The following is an 18,382-nucleotide window of genomic DNA, read 5'->3' as shown; positions in this document are numbered from 1 at the left end:
ATCAATTTCAGGACAAGATGGCTTAAAGAGCTTGTAGGTATCAGTGAGAGTATCTACAATGACTGATAGGGCAGAAGAGGCGAGAGGAGCGGCGTGACGAATAGAACGGGTTATCTCACCTCTGACGGTCTCTCTCGCACGGCGGTGGGAGCTTCATCCAGCTGTTGACCTCACAAAGATCAAGATAGCTCACCACTCAATGTATCGCTCGTGCAGTGATGCATCTTCCCGACGAATTACTCGAATCGATTTTCTCCTACATTCACGAGAAGAGTGCCGAGCCTAGTCGTAAGTTCTCCCTCTGTTCCTCTGCGATGTTCGCAAGCAGCTGATCATCACGACTCACTCCCCTGCAGCCGAATCGCAACAAACTTTCGCCGCTCTTGCTCTCACTTCGAAACGATTCCTCCCCCTCGCGCGCTCCTATCTCTACTATCGTCCCGTTCCTAAAGCCTCGACGGCAACTTGGGATCAAGCTCTAGCTCTCTACTCAGCCTTATCATCACATCTCGGTCAACTCGTCGTCTCGCTCGAAGGAATCGTCGAATACACCGCGAAAATCGGGACCTTCGAAGAACCTGGTCCGCTGTCCTTCCAGCTTCGAGGATTCACCAAGACGTTCTCTTTCTATCACGCGATCGTTGATCAGTGTCCGCGCCTCGTCATCATCGAACTCTCGTTCAAATCGAGACAGAATGGGAGGAAGCTCTTCAAAGCTGTCGCCAAGTCGAAATCGACACTAGAGACTGTCGTGTTCGAGGACGCGAGTACGAAGAGCCACGATCTCATCGCCCCAGAACTCATCGTATGGGCTTTAGAGCAGGATGCGCTTCAGCGAGTCGAAAATGTCATCGTTGGCAACGTCGAATTTGGACTTCAAAGTTATCGACCACCATCGACGGGTCTCGATGTCAAGTCTTTCATCAGCACCTACACCTTCCTCGATAATCTCACGGAGTTTCTCCCACGAGATCCGACTTCTCTAAGGGACGTCTCGATTGAAAGCGAAGTGCTCGATCAGGATGATGTAGAGTGGATCCTCCGCTACATTCCGAACGCGCTCAAGAAGCTACGCCTTCATTCCAGTGCTTACGATGGAGCGCACCCGTCCAGCTTTGACAAGTACCTCGGAACCTTTTACGCCTCCATTCCACCCTCCGATTTCGTCCGCTTCACTTCTCTCACGCATCTCTCGCTCCGATACTTCGAGGGTCCATCTCTCGACCTCCTCGATGTTCTTTCCTCGTCCTGCGGCTCTACTCTCCTCCTCCTCGATCTCTCGCATTGCAAGTGGATTCCGTCTCGAATCGCTACAAGCGCCGTTCCTATCGTCAAAACATCCTTGATCTCCTGCATCGTCGATCCGGACGACCTCCTCGACCGCTTGCGCGAATTCCAGAAACTTCTACGTGTTCATTTGGGTTTCTTACCCACTTTGGAGAGGGAAACTTATGCGAACTTGAACGTTCTAACGGAGGAAAAGGGAATTGAATTGGAGTGGGATTTATGCACGAGGTATGGAGTCTGTCCTGATTGTGGCGGGACGCATTAGAAGATCAGGGTCAAACAAGACGGAAAAAGAGAGGCGGATCCGGCAGAAGAGAAAGGGAATTAGGAAAAGAAGTGAACAAGGTAGAAATTGATGCGTGATCTCGAACGGCAAAAGAGAGGAGGAGAGAATTCGCACAAGTTTCGCACAAGTTTTGCAATTGTACACTCTGTAGTAATCTCAGTGATTCCTCGCGAGGACGAGAGAATGCACAGTCTCTTGTTTCTTTGGGCGGAGACTGCACTTTGTGCTTGTACAACAACAGACGAGTTGACGACAAAGCCTAGTAGCCCCTCGTGAAGTGCCGAATCGGTGACTTGCGGCAGAAATCAGGTCCGAACGAAACACTCAGTTTCGAGCTATAATTCTTATCCTTTGCTCCTCTCTCCGTATCTCTTTCGAGCTCTCGCATGTTTTCCGTCATTTCTCAAATTTTGACCCTGACGGGAGCTCGTTGCCGTAAGATTGTGCTCGGAGGACTGAGAGATAACGATGGACAGCAATCCATTTCTAAGACGAATCTAAAACTGCTGACGAGAGACGAGGACCCGGAGAGCGACGATGCCGCGAAAGAAGGCAGGCGAGGCTGAGTGATCGAAAGAGGGAGTGTTGGTGTTGGCGAAGAGAAGAAAACGAGTTGGTCCGAAGTGACTCGCACCTTTCTTCACTGTTAAGCGCGTGCGAAGCGGTTCGTATAGCGTCTGAGATTGCAAGAGTGGACCTCAGGACGCTTAGTGCGCATATCACACGAAGACGGCTGCGTCAGGAGCCCTCGCCGGGAGGAGATGATTAAGTTCGGATTTGGTTCGGAAATTGCCCACTGGACTGGTTCATGCATTGGCCATCGCGACCAGAGCCACAAAGCATCATCTCTGAGCCTACAATAGGTTCAGACACAGCGAGAGGGACCCCACGGGCTTCGAGCTTTCGTCTACGAAGTCACTGGTACTCGAGATGTTTTCAGAGGTCAAAGCTCATACTCTTCCCGTCTACTCCAATTCTCCGACTTGCCAACTCTCAATCCCCTTCTCTGCTGGCCAAACCGCGTCGACCTTATCGACTCCGAGCAACTCTTGCAACCCGCACGGGCGATATATCCAAATCTCTCCCGTCGAAAACGCTGAGAGATCATAGGTTCGTTGGGTTGGTGCTTGTCCCAGTGACTGCTCGACGACGGTAAGGGATTCGAGAGAGGTCGGAGAGTACGTAGCTGGCGACGATAACGAGTGTGAGGGTTCGGGGAGCGATGAAGGAGTGCCAGTTCCGACGAAAATGGCCGTATGCTATAAGGAGACATAGACGATGATCAGTTCAGGTCAATGCTGCGAGGACGAGACAAACGGCTCACATCAGGATCTCCCAACATCGAATAAGAATTCCGATCCATTCCCACCTCCCGAATCTTGACCGATCTCCATTCGACAACGTCTCCTTCACGCACGTATAAGTCACCTCCATACCATTTCCCATTCTCCCTATCCTCCGCATTCGCCCAGAAGAGCAACTGACCATGAGTCCTTCCGATCGAGATGAAAGGTTTCTCATGACTCGATGCGTTCGAGATCTCCGCTAACCCCTCATGCGCCAAATCCCAACATTCTCCTCTCCCAATCGGTCTTCCTCCCTCGACAGCTCGACGAGCGTACTCTGCGAGTCTCGGTCCATACCTCGAATGAGCTTCATACAATTTCTGACCATCCCAAGGACTCGGTCTTGGTCTATACCGAGCTTCCCGTTGGATCCGTTCGAGTAAGAGAGAAGGGTTCGATTCGAGCGAAACGTCCCACGAAATTCGATACCACACGACCGAGGCGTCGCCGAAAACACTCATTCCGATGAACTGTTTCGACGAGTTACGCTGTTGCCACGAGAAGGAAGATTGGTGGTCTGAACGAGATTGGAGCGGAGGAGGCATTGGATTCGAAGGGTTCGAGAACCAGGGAGTTGTGAATGAGTCGGAGAGGATGTAGTGGGAAATCGTGAGAGCTGAGGAAGAATAGGGTTCGGGAGGAGGATAAGATGCACCAGGGGAGGTTCGAGATTGGATGTAAGAGGACGTAGACGAGGGTAGTTGAGGTCGAGTCGAGAGAGGCGCTGAAGGGGGGATTGGAGCAGCGACAGGCGAATTCGAGATTGATGGAGGCTGCGGCGAGCTCGTTGCACGATACGATGGTTCTACAGCTCGAGTGGCTGTTGTCGGGATACGAGAGCCGAAGAACTGTTCGAGGAACGCAGACGAATTGAGCTTTCCAGAAACGAAAACGAAAATTGCGAACGACGTTACTCACCAGATCGAGTGCGGCAAACATGTTCTGCTTGTCATCTGCATCATACTGACTGAAAGGCTTCTCTGACCTCGATTGTGCTGTCGCACGAGTAGACCAAGAGGGATTGCGAGAGCTGGAGATTGGCAGAGAGGGAGGTGGTGGAGTCGCTCGAACGGTTGACTGATACGGCGGTGCAGGTACATGTACAGCCCTCGACGTGCTTGACGACGCAGAGGAGCTCGAAACGTTGCGGCTAGGAGGGGGAGGAGGCCTGATCGAAGTGGTAGAAAGCGAAGGAGGTTTCGTGGCAGGGGATGGTGACGGTCTAGCAGGGGCGTACTTGGTCGAGGATTGTGAGAATGACTGAGTCTTTTCCTTTGCCGTCGAGGCAGCTGCTTCCTGTGAGAATGCGGTGAAGCTGAGTTCAGTGAATGAGCAAGGGCGAAGCGAGAGGGGGAAGAGGGGCGCACCGCTTTCGCTCGAAGTTCGGCGAACGTAGGCATCGTTGAGAGCTGTTTCGAGTTGAGTGAGTGAGTGCTGACGACAATCGAGAATGAATTTCGAAAGAGTGCACCGCCCTCTTTCGAGAACCCAAGACTTTCTCCGGCCTCGCCTCGTCGACCGTTCGCTCCTCTCTTCTCCTTCCTTCCTTCCACCGCTTTCTCTCTTCCCTTCAATCTCTATACGAAGTTAGAACAGAGAGGAACATGGACCACAACCATCTACCGCCGCCGATCCCTTCGATCAATTTCAGTCCCGCCGACTCTTCAAATACACGATCGGATTCAACTACTCTCGACTCTCGCCACCCTTCAGAAGTAGCCCCTACTCCTTCGAGACAGACTACGACACAGACGTTCCTCACTTCCTACTCTACCCAACCTCCAGTCGATTCGAACGAAGCTAGTCCGCCTTCTCCCGCTCCTTCGACTCAACCACTCGTCGGGAACAAGACCTCGACCGCCCTACGAGACAACCTCGATGTAAGTCACTCACTTTCCCGTGCCATTCCTCCTACAAAGACGGGCCTATCTGTTAGCCCACGCGGATACACCAATCTAGCTTTCCTTGGCGTTTTATAAACCCCCTTTCGAAATTCATACTGATTGTACCGTTTTGTTTGTGCTCTATAGCCCGAAGGAACTCGCAAAGAGATGGAACGACGACATGGCAGGAGGCCCTCGCAATCCCCTTCGTTCGCCTCGACGATCCCCGATTCCTCATCTTCTTCAGACTCTTCGAACGATCAGCACGCAACGACAAGAGCCCCGATCGACCTCGAAAAGGGTATCAGGTCACCCGGAGAGAACCGCAAAGAGGAGAAAGAAGCCGGTATCACGGAAACTGAAGTCGACCTCAACCTCGCCGGTCAACGCAAGAAGTTCCTCGGGATCCCCCTACCATGGACCGGCAAGAACAAGGGTTCATCGGAAGAAGACGATGCAGCGCAGGCCGCCGCATCGATGAAGATTATCGACCCTTCTCCTGAACAAATGGCTCCTTTCTCCTCTGCATTCGTCCCTTCCTCCCTCTACAACCTCATCGACCCTAAATCCCTCTCCCACTTGGAATCCCTCGGTGGAACTTCGGGTCTCTTGGAAGGATTACGTACGAACCCGAAGACTGGATTAGACGGAAGTGACGAAGCTGATCGCAAACGAGCGTTCGGAGAGAACCGAGTTCCAACCAAGAAACCGAAATCGTTCCTTCAACTCTGTTGGGCCGCCTACACCGACAAAGTCCTCATCATTCTATCCGTCGCCGCTGTCGTTTCCCTCGCTCTCGGTCTCTATCAAGATCTCGGTACTCCTCCTCACACTTTCCCTTCGAACTCGTGTCCCGAAACTCCTGGAGTCTGCACCCTCCCTCAAGTCGATTGGGTCGAAGGTGTCGCTATTACTATCGCTATTCTCGTCGTCGTCCTCATCGGTTCCCTCAATGATTGGCAAAAAGAACGTCAGTTCCAGAAACTAAAGTGAGTGTCAGCGGGACGACTACTCACTCAGGGCGAAACCACTGACACGTTAGCTGTTCTTCCTTTCTCACAGCGCTCAAAAAGAAGCACGTAACGTCAAGGTCATTCGCGATGGTTCCGAGAAGCTCATGTCAGTTTACGATGTTCTCGTCGGAGACATTCTCTCGCTCGAACCTGGAGAAATCATTCCCGTCGATGGAGTCTACCTCTCGGGTCACAATATCCGCTGCGACGAATCTGGAGCGACTGGAGAGTCCGACGCCGTCAGGAAGGCCTCCTTCGAAGAGATTCGTGAAGGTGGAGAGAGCATGAAGAAAGTCGATCCGTTCCTCATTTCGGGAAGTAAAGTTCTCGAGGGAGTCGGAAAATACGTCGTTACTTGTGTCGGAAGGAACTCGTTCCATGGTCGAATCATGATGTGTCAGTCTTCTCTCTCTCTCGCAGTCTCCTCTCTTTCCCTTGCTGACTTTCTCGCCTCTCGACGGATAGCTCTCCAAGGAGACGCTCAAGATACTCCTCTCCAGATCAAGCTCAACCATCTCGCGGAACTCATCGCGAAACTCGGTTCAGCGGCTGGTCTCGTCCTCTTCGCTGCCCTCATGATTCGATTCTTCGTTGGACTTCGACAAGACCCTGATCGCACCCCGAACGACAAGGCACAAAACTTCATCCAGATCCTCATTATCTCGGTTACCGTTGTTGTCGTCGCTGTTCCCGAAGGTCTTCCCCTCGCCGTCACTCTGTCAGTGCTCCCTCTTCGCCCGCTTCTCTCCGGAATTTTTCAACTGACCTGATTCTCACTCACAGTGCACTTGCGTTCGCGACTCGTCGTATGACTAAGATGAACCTCCTCGTTCGTGTCCTCGGAGCCTGTGAAACGATGGCAAATGCTACTTGCGTGAGTTTTCTTCTCCTTCTTCCGCCGAATCCGGCAGAGTTCTGACGCTTCTCCGATCCGCCTTTCAGGTCTGCACGGACAAGACCGGTACTCTTACGACAAACAAGATGACCGTTGTCGCCGGTTCAATCGGAGTTCACCTCAAATTCGCCGATCGTCTCGCCGAAAACTCGAAGCGCACGAACGCGAACGACGACCGAGATCCCGAAACGATTACGAACGGAGACGATTCCGACACTACGGTTAACGCTCCTCAACCTACTTCTTCCCGCAAAGGCCGACTCGACTTCTCCACCGAAATGAACGACATCAACTCTCACCTCACTCCTTCCCTCGTCAAGCTCCTCAACGACTCGATCGTGATCAACTCGACCGCTTTCGAAGGTACGGACGAAACTGGCGCCGAAGGAGGTTTCGTCGGATCCAAGACTGAAACGGCTCTCATGGCATTTGGACAAAAGATGGAATGGGCTCACTACAAGGAGGTTCGAGAGAACGCCAAGATCGTACAAATGATCCCGTTCTCGTCGGAACGTAAATCGATGGGAGTCGTCGTCGAACTCGAAGGTGGAAAAGGTTACCGATTGATGCTCAAGGGAGCTTCCGAAGTTCTCGCGAAAGCGTCTACTCGTCACGTCGTCGTTGAAGAGAATGGTTCCTCCGCCTCGAACTCGACTGAAATCGCCACGGCCGACTTCAACGACGAAACTCGATCGAACATCTCTCGCACCATCATCTTCTACGCCTGTCAATCTCTCCGTACGATCGCTCTCTGCTCGAAAGATTTCCCCTCTTGGCCTCCCAAGGGAGCTTCGCTCAACGAAGATGGAGAAGTTGAATTCGACGATCTTTTCCACGATTTGACTTTGATCGCCATCACCGCCATCGAGGATCCTCTTCGTGAGGGAGTAGCTCAAGCCGTCGCGACGTGCCAAAAGGCTGGTGTGATGGTCAAGATGTGCACTGGGTAAGTTCAGTCCCCTCTGTTCTCGATTGAAAGTCGCTAACTCTTTCTTTCTCTTCCTAACAGTGACAACGTTCTCACTGCTCGATCGATTGCTACTCAATGTGGTATCTTCTCGAAAGGAGGAATCATCATGGAAGGACCGGTCTTCCGGAAATTGACTCAACAACAACGTCTCGAAATCGTTCAAAACCTTCAAGTTCTCGCTCGTTCCTCGCCCGAAGACAAGAAAGTTCTCGTTGAAACCCTTCAGAGTCTCGGGGAAGTCGTCGGTGTTACTGGTGACGGTACGAACGACGGACCTGCTCTCAAAACTGCCAACGTCGGATTCTCGTGAGTTTTCCTTCTCCTTCTTCAGTCACGACCGCTTTGGCTTCAGCTCATCGCTCTTGTTCTTTTCGACAGGATGGGTATCGCTGGTACCGAAGTCGCAAAGGAGGCGTCCGACATTATCGTCATGGACGACAACTTCGCTTCGCTCGTTTCCGCTATCATGTGGGGACGATGTGTCAACGACGCCGTTCGCAAGTTCCTTCAATTCCAACTTTCGGTCAACATTTGCGCCGTCGTCATCACCTTCGTTACCGCCGTCGCCTCTTCCGACGAATCTTCGGTTCTCACCGCCGTTCAACTTCTCTGGGTCAACCTTATCATGGATACCTTCGCCGCTCTCGCTCTCGCTACCGACCCTGCCGATCCCGAATCCCTCGACCGCAAGCCCGATCGCAAGAGTGCACCTTTGATCAACATGGAAATGTGGAAAATGATCATCGGTCAAGCGATTTACAAGACGGTTCCCGCTCTTGTCCTTCACTTTGCCGGTCACAAGATCCTCGGTTTGAACGCGACCGACGAGGCTACTCAAATCGAACAGACGAACGAGTTGAACACTCTCGTCTTTAATGCTTTCGTTTTCTCGCAAATCTGTGAGTGTTTCCTCTCTTCGCTTTCGTACGGAGAATTCTGACTGACCTCGTGTTGTGCCGCTATAGTCAACATGATCAATTGTCGTCGTCTTGACCGTCACTTTAACATCTTTACTCGAATGTGGCGCAACCCTTACCTTCTCGTCATTCTCGCCATCAGTGAGTCTCTCCTTCGTGTCTGATACCCCGAATGTCCGCTGATCATCCCCTTTGCTCGACAGTGATCGGAGGTCAAGCGATTATCATCAACTTCGGAGGTGCCGCGTTCCAAGTTACTCGAATCAACGGACGTGACTGGGCGATCAGTATCATCATCGGTTTGATCGCGATTCCATGGGGAGCGTTGATCCGTTGCATCCCTACCGAACCTCTCGAACGTTGGGCGATCAAGGCTCGAATCTACCCCGATCCCAACCGAGAACTTCCCGTCGTACTTACCCCTGCCGAAGAGAAGAAATGGGGAGGAGGAATTCAAAAGACGATCGACAACTTGCAAACCTACTCGACGATTCGTGGTGGACGTCTTCGCGCTTCTTCGATCATTCGTAAATCCCGAACTCGTCAACTTCGCGATGCTAACATCTCACCGACTCATCTCAGTAAGCTATTCACTCTTCTATGCGTCTTCTGCATTAGTACTGATTCGTTCTCGTTTCTTCTCGTAGTGGCCATGGTTCCTTCCCTCGTTCTCGGATCTGTCGGAGGTGGATGGAGACCCGAAGGTTCGCTCAACGATCCCGCCGCTCACGATCCGAGTGCCTCGTCGATGCACCTCTACGAGAATGGTCAAGGTCAAATGGTGAGCCCCGCTTTTCCCAATTCAACTTCGGACTCGATAACTGACCTTGTTTCGTCTCTCAGGCCGCGAGTCACTCTCGCTCGCCATCTATGACCAAATCCCTTCCCACGATCACGCAAGGCCAGGAGCTGAAGCAATAGAAATCGAAAAACTCAATCTCTCAACCTTTTCCCTCTCTTCATTCCCCCATCGTTTCAATGAACTGTCTCTACTATCCTCTCCACCTCAGTCGTGATCTGTATGACTATCACCCACATCTCGTAGCTGTTCTGTTTCTGGCAGCTGTTGTTTTCACTATCTCGATTCGTTTTCTTCGTCAATCGTTCTTTCTTCTCTCTTTTTTGTCAACTACTACTCCTATCCCTCTAGTCCCCTTTTCTGTCAATAATGAGCATCTGTCTCTTGCGGTAGGAACTGAACTACCACGACAATCGTACTTCAGCTCGGTTTTCATTGGAGAGCTTATTGAGTTTCTCAATACCCACGTTTCGTGTTTGGGCCCATTTGCCTCCAGTCCATGACGCATCGCAGGTCTGAGCGAATGAACTGAGAGTCAAGACCATTGTTCGCACGAGTTGATGCTCTTTCCCTTTCTTTCACTTTCGTCTTCCTCCGCTTTCTCACACATCAACAAACATGCCCAGTAAGCTTCCCACCGTCTCAGAACCGTCGTCTGACACCGACTAACGATGTCCTCGCAGCCGACAACTACGGACAAAAGTACGAGTACACCTCCTCCGGCGAGAACTCGTAAGGGAACCACTACTGTTCCCGCGACTACGGATCCGATGCTTCGAACTCGAACTCGTACCACTGTAAGCTGGACCTCATCGCGCCTAGTCCTCGCGTGCACGTTCCCGCTGACGCTGATCAAGACGAACTTCGTTGAACGATTCTCTTGTGGGAAGACTCGAACAACGATGGTTCGTACGACTACAGTAACCCTCACGGTAGCACTTGTGAGTATTGCCCCTCTCAATCGAGCCTAGCCCCGGAGAACGAACTCCTCACTCAATCGAATTCATGCAGACTACAACTCGGGAGACGGCTACGCGTCCTACACCAAGAGCGACGGAAGTGGCTGGACTGAGAACACCTCGTCGAAGTAGACTTCACGGTCGAAGGAGGTGAGTTGATCCAGCTAGCTCCTCGAGTCTTGTGTCGCACAAAGAGCTTGACTTAAAGTTGTTCGGTATTCCTCACAGAGTTGTCGAGGTCTACTCTGGCTAGAGTCGGATTGGTAGCGCGTAAGGTAGTGAATCGGTTGTGTACTCGCCGAACTGAAAGAAAGGATTGGTTTCTAGGGATCCGTGTTTCGACCCTCTGGTGCTGCGATACCGTGTTCCAGAGTGTCAACACAGCAGGTCGACGTTCTGAGAGGCTAACGAGAGCAGGCGCTTACGAATCCAATCGAGTTCGAGTGCTCGAAAGACGTCTTTCTCGGTCATCGTGCGCACAATCTCTCCTGTTGTGCGATTACGCAAGGCGCCCGAATCGAACTTGTAGCCACTACCGATCAGAAGTTGTCTCGATCAGTACGCGCAAACGAGGGAGAGAGCTATTGACTCACAGTCTCTCTGCATGGATTCGTAAATCTCGTTCAAACTGCGTTCCTCCGCTCCAACCGACCAACGCGGCGCCGTAATTCTCCCACGCCGCGACGATAAGATCAACACGACGATAGAAGTCTCGAGGTCGAGTCGTGCCATTTGCGGGGTGCTTGAAAATAACCAACGCCTTGTCGAGCGAATCGAACGACGATGCTCTTTTATTAGCTCGCGTTGTGCGGAGGGTCGCAGGTTGCGAGAATGATAAGACGCCATCAGGAGGTATCAGGCCTATGCAGATCTTTGTCAGTAATGGGGCAAATGCGAGGACCGAAATGAAAAACTCACCTTTCGCCTCCAATCTTAGCACGAGTTTGCGCAATATTCCCCGCTCCTTTCCATCTTGGTGCGGGTATGTGATAAGGACGTCGACATCGTTCGACATCGTCTTGCCTCGACGATAGCTATACGTGGTGTTATCAGCTAACGTCTCGCGGAAAAAGGTGCATCGGAGGGAACGGGACACTTACCCTCCGCAGAGGACAGTATGAGCACCTGGCTCGATCCGCGCCAATTGTATCCGTACGAACTCTTGGATACTTTCGACTTCGCTGCGAGGGATCTTCTCTTGGATATCTTCGTGATATTGAAACTCTTTATCCCATTGACCCGTCTTTCGCAAGTCTTCTGCCGAGCGATAGCCTTGCAAATACAGTTCTTTTGCTCGATGATGACCTAGAACAGCCCGAGTGATTTAGCGGCGACCGACGCTATGTCGAGGAAGAAGCCGCGCACGAACCTACTCCGTGGACGGTCATTAACGAAGAGAGCGCGATGAAGCGGTCGTTCTCGAGCACGTCGACTGTTAAGCAGAGAGTTAGTGAAACAGGAACGTCAAGCTCAAGAAGTAAACGCACCGGAATCTTGGATTTTGCCTGTGCGAACGAATTCGTCGATTTTAATAGCGAGCTTCTCTCCTATCTTTGGGACAAACGCAATCGCATCAGTATGTGTGACACATTGTGATACGTCCAAGCCGGTACCGGACTCACCTTATTGATCTTTCTCGCTTCCGCTCCTGATTCGATTTTGAACGGAGTACCGATAATCGCTGAGAGTGCCGTCGAGTACGAGATCGATTCGGGAGCGCCCGCTGTAACACGCATTGTTCGTGTCAGTAGGAACGTCAGGGAAGAGTGCATGTCAAAGAGGAACTCACAGCCAAATTCGGCGAATCGATAATCTCGAAGCGGTTTCAACGCGTCTACAAGAGCTTGATTGACGCAGGGTCGAGGAGAATATCTCATACATGACAGTGGTGGTACAGCGGGTCGCTCAACGGTACTTCCGGTCGAGTTCTCCTTCGATGGTGATCTAAATGTCACATGAGTCGGAGATCGAGTTTCCGATGCGAGCGAAGGTGAGGATGCTAGGGATTTGTGTTGATACATACATACATAAGCGAGAGCGACGAAGCGAACGGAGGAGTAGCGAAGGGGTGTTGGAAAGAGAAGAGCTCGAGAGAGCGACTCCGGCGCAATATCTAGTCATTTCGGGCCCTCACACACTCGTGTCTACTGCTGCACGCCGTCGTGTCACTTGTCGTATCTCCCCGACGGAGATTGAGGTCTCCGGAAAGCAGATCAACGCTTGGGAAACAGGAGAATGTAAAGAGTTTATTGCGAAATAGATACAACAAGCGGGATTGAAGCCGAGTACAACTCGACCGCAGACGAAGCGAGACATATGAGACGGAGAGATCAGAAGCCTGCGTGTGGCGTCAGTAGCACCCAACGTCAGCGAGATTTTCGGGCCCCGACAAGATCGGAAGCTATCGAGAGTGAAAGGGGAGCTTACAACACTCGCAATCGAATGGACAGAGTTCGGTGTCTAACTTAGCCAAGTCGAGACATTCAGTTTGCTTCCGAGAGGAAGAAGAGGCGTGAATAAGCAGTACTCACCTCCTCCAAGACCGATTTTGAGTTCTGAAGTATCGTAAATGGGCAGCCCGTCCTCAGTCTTCTTCCCTAGAGAGCATAGAGCAGGCCATGGGCGATGGTAGTCAGTATGCGAGACAACGGAACGAGACAATTAGACCGAAAGAACGACTGACTCGTTCCGCGACTATCCCTGAACCGCTGTTCTTCCTCTGCAGCTTTCTTCTCTTCCTCCGTCATATCTTTCGCCTTCTTCGTCGTTTGCGCAGCTGCAGGTTTATACGACTCGATCACCTTCGAAGTATCGACTACCGTCTCCGGAACCTTTTTCTGAGGTTGAGCGATCAAGTCCTCCTCTTTCGCTACCGGTTCTTGCGCCGCCTTGTCCTCTTGCTTCTTCTGTTTCTTCTTCTTCGTCGCTCCTCCAGTCGCAGCTACAGTGCCTTCGCCCGCAGTGGTCGACTTTGTCGAGGTTGTTCTTTTCGAAGCAAAGATGTCGTCGATCTCGCTAGCTGCCGGGCGCTTCTTTGTGTTGGGCGGATCGGATTTCGCTGAATCTCTGCGCGCGGCTGCGGCAGTTGAGGGTTTCGGTGCCATGTTGAACGAAAGAGGGAAAGCAGGAAACAGATCAAAAAAGGCTGGTCCACGACAACGACCTGCGGAAGCTGAAGCAGCTGCACAGCAAAATATACTATCCTGTCATACGCTGCCTCCTGGGGTGCCAGAATTCACTGTAAAAACATCCTTCGTTGAGGGGAAAGAGCGCTCTCCCACATTGGCCTCTCTCGAGCGTACCTCCATCCTGCCGACCCTAGACGACAGAGACCTATAGGAGCTATAGAGTGTATATAAAGGCGTAGCTAGACGGTCGAACGTCTTTATCGCTCCTTGTACAAGTCGGAGCTTGTAAGTTCGCTCCTCTTCCTTCATCTCCCCGAGATCGAGCTTAGCTGGGGACCCTGACCCTGTTGTGGGCATCAATAGCACCTGAACGGAAACCCCCACGACTGATCTCATCTCCCTCACCTCCCCATTGTCTTCTTTTCTGCGTCATTCTTCCCCTCTTTCCTCAAGAGACGATGAACAACTCTTACCCACACACCAGAGGTTTGCTCAACTACCTCTTCACAACTTATACCAAAGCGAAATCGACCAGTAGTCCCCCTCAACCTCTCCCGCCTTCGAGCTCGATCTCGCTCCTCGAATCAAGCGTTCGCAAATTAGCTCTCGCACAGAGTCGGGCCGCATCAGCTAGTTCTTCGTCAAAGGCACCAAGTGAAGTCAGTAGCTCGACGGATGATGAAGATGGAACCGGAGGAGGAGGGAGCAAGAGTGGAACGTCAACTTCGTCCGCTGCAGATGAGCTCTCCGACGACGAAAAGTGAGTTCGCATCGTCCTCTGTGTCAATGAAGACCCGAGGACGAGATCTGATCATCCTTCTTCTTCGCTCAGAACCCGCATCGTGTTGGAGAAGCTCGGAGATTCCGACATCGACGAGGACGACATGCCCGATGCTTTGAAGGAAACTCTCTCAGACTTGCTCTACCTTCCCGAAGTGAGTTTCGCATATGCTTTTACCCACTTGGACAGTCTCCTGATTAGGTTTCTCGCAAACAGAATGAACATGTGAACCTGGATTCCCACATTCTCAACCTCTTGCACCGATTCCGAGAAGACAATTATCCTTCCGGCAATCCACTCCCTCCTCTCCCGAATCACGGTTCGACAACACCTGGATCTCGACCCTCCGTTTCTCGCTCTTCCTCCTTCCGACGTCACGGCACACCCGGAGCTCTTACGCCTGGAAGTCGAACTCCCTCGAACAACCCGAACTTGTCGTCGGGAATCAGCAATACGTCGTCTCGCTCTCCTGCTGGATCCCCTTGGTCGTCACCGAAACCTGCATCGCTCGCACTCAATCCGAGCTCTTCCGCATTCAAATTCTCAGTCGGCGCTAGTGAATTCCGACCAGGAGGAGGAGGAAGTGTCGGAGGCGGTTCGGCGAGTGGACACGCTTCACCCTCGACTCCTGGAACACCCAATCGAATTCGCAGTCCGATGCCGATGACAGCTCAACAAGCTCAGCAAAATTGGGCACTTCACCACTCTCCTCTCGGTACTCCGAAACATTCGGTTCCTCCTTCGGCTCCCGGTTCCGCCGTCTCCTCTCCTAGCTACTTCCCTCGACAACTCGACGTCAAGGCCGCCCTCGCAGCGAACAAGACCAAGGCACCCCGTTTACCTTGGGGAGACGTCTCGGATTCGAGCGGTGCAGATCAAGAAGGATCGATCGATGAGGACTTCACCTCTTCGGCTCGAATCGATGAAGCTCCCCTCCCTCTCGACGTAAACGGCGGGTACGGGAGCGGGGCCGCAAGTCCCTTCTATCCTCCTCCTGCTCCACCAGGTCTCGGAGGCGAACCTCAATGGCCGCAAGAAAGTGCCTACCTTCCTCAACACCCTCAATACCCACCCGTTCACATCAATGAATATGGAGAATACGTTGGAGGATCAGGATACGAGTCGCCGTTTTACCCTCCTCAAGACGGAACTCACACTCCGACTCACGGAGGTCTTCGTCCAGTTCCTTCCGCACCTGGACCCGCGTTCATCACTCTCCCCGGTCCGGCGCCTGGCGAAATGCCCTCGATCGACTTTGCAAATCAATTGACGGGATCTTCGGGACTAGGCGAAATCGGAGCTTACGCCATGACTCCCTTCGACCACCTTCATTCGATCTTTGCCGATTCGGACGTATCGGAAGAGCTCCTCGAGGAAGCCCTCGCCGCAACTGGATTCGACGTCGACCAATCGATTGAATACATTATTGATCGACAAATCGGTAGTCGACCTCCTCCTCCTCCTCCCGGTCTCGTCATGCTCGATCCTTCAGCTTCACTCCTCGATGGACTTCCTCAGAACCGCATGATCGCGAGTTCAGGATCCCGACCCCTGGTTGTATCGCGGGATTCATTCGATGGATTCGGAAGAGGAGATGGCGGACGAGGTGTAGCAAGGTTCGGTTCGAGACCTCAGACTCCCACTGGAGATGGTCGCGGAGTTGGAGGAAGGGTCTGTCGGTTCTACCTCGCAGGGAACTGCTTGAGGAGTGATTGCAAGTTTTCGCACGATGTCGGAAAAGCCGTCTGCAAGTAAGTCATTCGTTCTTCTTTCTTCCCCGAAGCTATCCTATCACTGATACGAGTCGTCTCTACAGATTCTGGTTACGAGGTCACTGTTTGAAAGGCGACGGAAGATGTGACTTTTTGCATACGATCCCTCCGGTAAGTTCAGTTTCCGTGTGATCTCGCACGACTCTGACCACCGTGCTGACGAACATTCCCCGTCACAGGTCATGAGAGCCGACTACGAAGCTCGTACTCGAGAACGTCAACTTCAAATGCAAGGTCCTCCTCCCAGTGCACCCGACGAAGGTCCCGAGCTCGATTTCCCTACTCTCGGAGACGCTCCTCGTTCCTATCGACCCATCGGTGTTCCGACTACGAACCGTGTCGTACAACTTGATCCAGCTCGCACTCGATTTTCGGGAGCAGTCAAATTTGGTCAAAAAGTTCAAGTTCCCATCCCTACGAGTCGACCTCCTACTTCCGCCGCCGTCGAACGAAATGGACTCCCGCAAGCTCGGAAGTCCGCTCGAATCACTCTTCGTCCTCCCGCGCTTCTCCCGACTCTCCCTACTGGTCAATCTCTTGCGAATCTATACATTCGATACCGACAGACGTTCCTCGAACTCGGTGCAAACCGCAACAAGTGTCTCGCAAAGGCGGCGGAATGTTTCAAACGGGGAGATGGGGCGGGAGCTAGGAAATGGAGTCGAGAAGCGCAAGATTGGAGTCGACAGGTTGCGATCGAAGGGAGGGATTCGGCTCTACGAATTGTCGAAGAGAGGAAACGGGTACTTCAGGAGGCGATTGAACGAAACGAAGGAAGATCGGGATCGACAGACGACGTGCCAGATCGAAAAGCGAAAGGACAAGAACGAGGAGGAGGAATCTGTCTTGGAGTCGTCAGCTCCTCGATGTTGTCGAGCACCGATCGTCACGCTACCGAGGACGAACGAACCGAAGTCGCGCTCGATCTTCACGCGCTTCACACGGATGAGGCGATCAGTTTCATGGGCGATTTCCTCCTCAAACTCGAAGCTCAACAATTCCGCGGGATCGCCTACGTCGTTATCGGTCAACAGAGACACAGTGGATCTTCGGCACCCGATAAAGGAGAAGCTGCCGGTCGATTGAGGCTCGAACAAGCTACGACCGAATTCCTCTCGGATCAAGGGTGGGCTTGGCAGAATTATGGAGGTATCCTCGCGATCGATTGTCTGCGCTAGGTAGAAGGTGCGAGGCTAGAGGGGGGAGTAACTGGAATCAAGGAAACGGAAATGGAAACAGAAGTCTAAAGTATGAATAGAACAGTAAAATCAGTTATTAGCTGCAAAAGAACAGCCCTCCACCATCTCCACCCGTTCGTACGACTGTATCTCGTCTCTGCCCCCGAAAGATGTGAGTGTCTGCGTCGACATCCCTTCAAAGGAGGAAAGAAAATCAGCTGTGTTTTCCGTTTCGACTCGTTTTCTTTGTCTCTCTCGCGTCGAAAAGTGAGTGCTTGCCCGGTCGAAGCCCTCGTGGAGTAATAGCTGCGATAACGTCTATACTTTGCGCGGGATGCTTGTAGTCTATCAGATCTATAACGAGATTTTACAACAAAACGACTCTAAGGTGCTCGTCTATTCCTCCTGAACCCTCTTTCTCGTCCCCGCTTCTGTCATACTCCGATTTGAACTGCTTCGTCGTCCGGGATCCTCGAGTGCTTCTGTTCCTCCCAACGATATCGCGGGCCACCTTCCGGTTCAACAAATTGAGGTAGCGGAGTGTGAGGTGTGCAGGCGCAGAGTTCCTCGGCCGGTACTTCCCCGATAATCGCCTTAGTGTGTAAGCCGCATCCGAACTGTTCAGGAGGCAGAGGAGGGAGTGTCAGCGAAAAGTTGAGTGAAGGCGGTGCACTTTCGAGAGAAAAAGGTGCAGTTGTCGAGTCGAACCAATGGAGAGGCGCTGAGACTTGCCCAAGTTTTCCTTCGACAGCTAACCGACCGAGTAAGAGGTCAGTCAAGCCCGGAGAAAGAGGGGCAGAAGATAGTACTATTGCGTGCTGAAGAAAAGATGATGAAAGGTTTGGAGGAAGGAACTCACTCAAGGTTGGCGCAATAGGCTGTCCGACACATGTCCGCCTCTCCTTCCGTCACTGGCCCGCGGTTATGTGCGAGGCGAGGCGAGTGGTGAAGGGGAAGAGGCAACGAGCGAAGTCACACTTTCGGAGTCAAGTTGGGGTTCAAAAACGGGGCGAGGAGTGGCTAGAAGGGAGGCCTAGCGCAGTTGGAAGTACTGCATGTTCTCGCCGTCCAATGCAGGGCGGAGGAGAACGAATTTGTACGAGATTGACATTTCGCAAAGAGAATGACTTCGAAACCTTCGACAGATGCTTGAGTTCGCGTCGAGCAA

The 18,382-nt window shown here is 52.3% G+C and overlaps 6 protein-coding genes across 6 annotated transcripts; 3 read left to right on the top strand and 3 right to left on the bottom strand.

Moving 5' to 3' along the window:
* Positions 1–218: 218 nt before the first annotated feature.
* On the top strand, positions 219–1,552 carry JCM6883_001246 (uncharacterized protein; the record flags this gene model as incomplete). Its single annotated transcript, XM_076632831.1, has 2 exons — positions 219–288; positions 357–1,552. 2 exons carry the CDS (start codon positions 219–221, stop codon positions 1,550–1,552), a joined length of 1,266 nt encoding a protein of 421 aa, XP_076487277.1.
* A 986-nt stretch (positions 1,553–2,538) lies between these two features.
* Positions 2,539–4,319, bottom strand: JCM6883_001245 (uncharacterized protein; the record flags this gene model as incomplete). The annotated part of the gene is made up of 4 exons (XM_076632830.1): positions 2,539–2,832; positions 2,898–3,767; positions 3,838–4,215; positions 4,287–4,319. The coding sequence occupies 4 exons, from the start codon at positions 4,317–4,319 to the stop codon at positions 2,539–2,541; spliced, it is 1,575 nt and encodes a 524-aa protein (XP_076487276.1).
* Positions 4,320–4,523: 204 nt separating this feature from the next.
* PMC1 (calcium-transporting ATPase PMC1) lies at positions 4,524–9,518 on the top strand (the record flags this gene model as incomplete). Its single annotated transcript, XM_076632829.1, has 12 exons — positions 4,524–4,799; positions 4,950–5,791; positions 5,865–6,211; positions 6,281–6,533; positions 6,599–6,689; positions 6,758–7,656; positions 7,720–7,986; positions 8,059–8,579; positions 8,646–8,738; positions 8,801–9,178; positions 9,245–9,378; positions 9,441–9,518. 12 exons carry the CDS (start codon positions 4,524–4,526, stop codon positions 9,516–9,518), a joined length of 4,179 nt encoding a protein of 1,392 aa, XP_076487275.1.
* A 1,160-nt stretch (positions 9,519–10,678) lies between these two features.
* Positions 10,679–12,376, bottom strand: JCM6883_001243 (type-X family DNA polymerase; the record flags this gene model as incomplete). The annotated part of the gene is made up of 9 exons (XM_076632828.1): positions 10,679–10,707; positions 10,781–10,887; positions 10,949–11,216; positions 11,274–11,389; positions 11,456–11,660; positions 11,725–11,787; positions 11,843–11,906; positions 11,978–12,078; positions 12,145–12,376. The coding sequence occupies 9 exons, from the start codon at positions 12,374–12,376 to the stop codon at positions 10,679–10,681; spliced, it is 1,185 nt and encodes a 394-aa protein (XP_076487274.1).
* Positions 12,377–12,685: 309 nt separating this feature from the next.
* JCM6883_001242 (DUF1764 domain-containing protein) lies at positions 12,686–13,459 on the bottom strand (the record flags this gene model as incomplete). Its single annotated transcript, XM_076632827.1, has 4 exons — positions 12,686–12,693; positions 12,783–12,815; positions 12,887–12,952; positions 13,039–13,459. 4 exons carry the CDS (start codon positions 13,457–13,459, stop codon positions 12,686–12,688), a joined length of 528 nt encoding a protein of 175 aa, XP_076487273.1.
* A 482-nt stretch (positions 13,460–13,941) lies between these two features.
* JCM6883_001241 (uncharacterized protein) lies at positions 13,942–17,214 on the top strand (the record flags this gene model as incomplete). Its single annotated transcript, XM_076632826.1, has 5 exons — positions 13,942–14,243; positions 14,316–14,418; positions 14,481–16,015; positions 16,081–16,147; positions 16,216–17,214. The coding sequence occupies 5 exons, from the start codon at positions 13,942–13,944 to the stop codon at positions 17,212–17,214; spliced, it is 3,006 nt and encodes a 1,001-aa protein (XP_076487272.1).
* Between the last annotated feature and the right edge of the window lie 1,168 nt (positions 17,215–18,382).

This window comes from Sporobolomyces salmoneus (assembly GCF_050403485.1).
Source record: "Sporobolomyces salmoneus JCM6883 DNA, S_salmoneus_JCM6883_v1_ctg30, whole genome shotgun sequence".
NCBI lineage: Eukaryota > Fungi > Basidiomycota > Microbotryomycetes > Sporidiobolales > Sporidiobolaceae > Sporobolomyces > Sporobolomyces salmoneus.
Note: the sequence above shows the minus strand (reverse complement) of the source record. Positions and strands in the feature narration are given on the sequence as shown.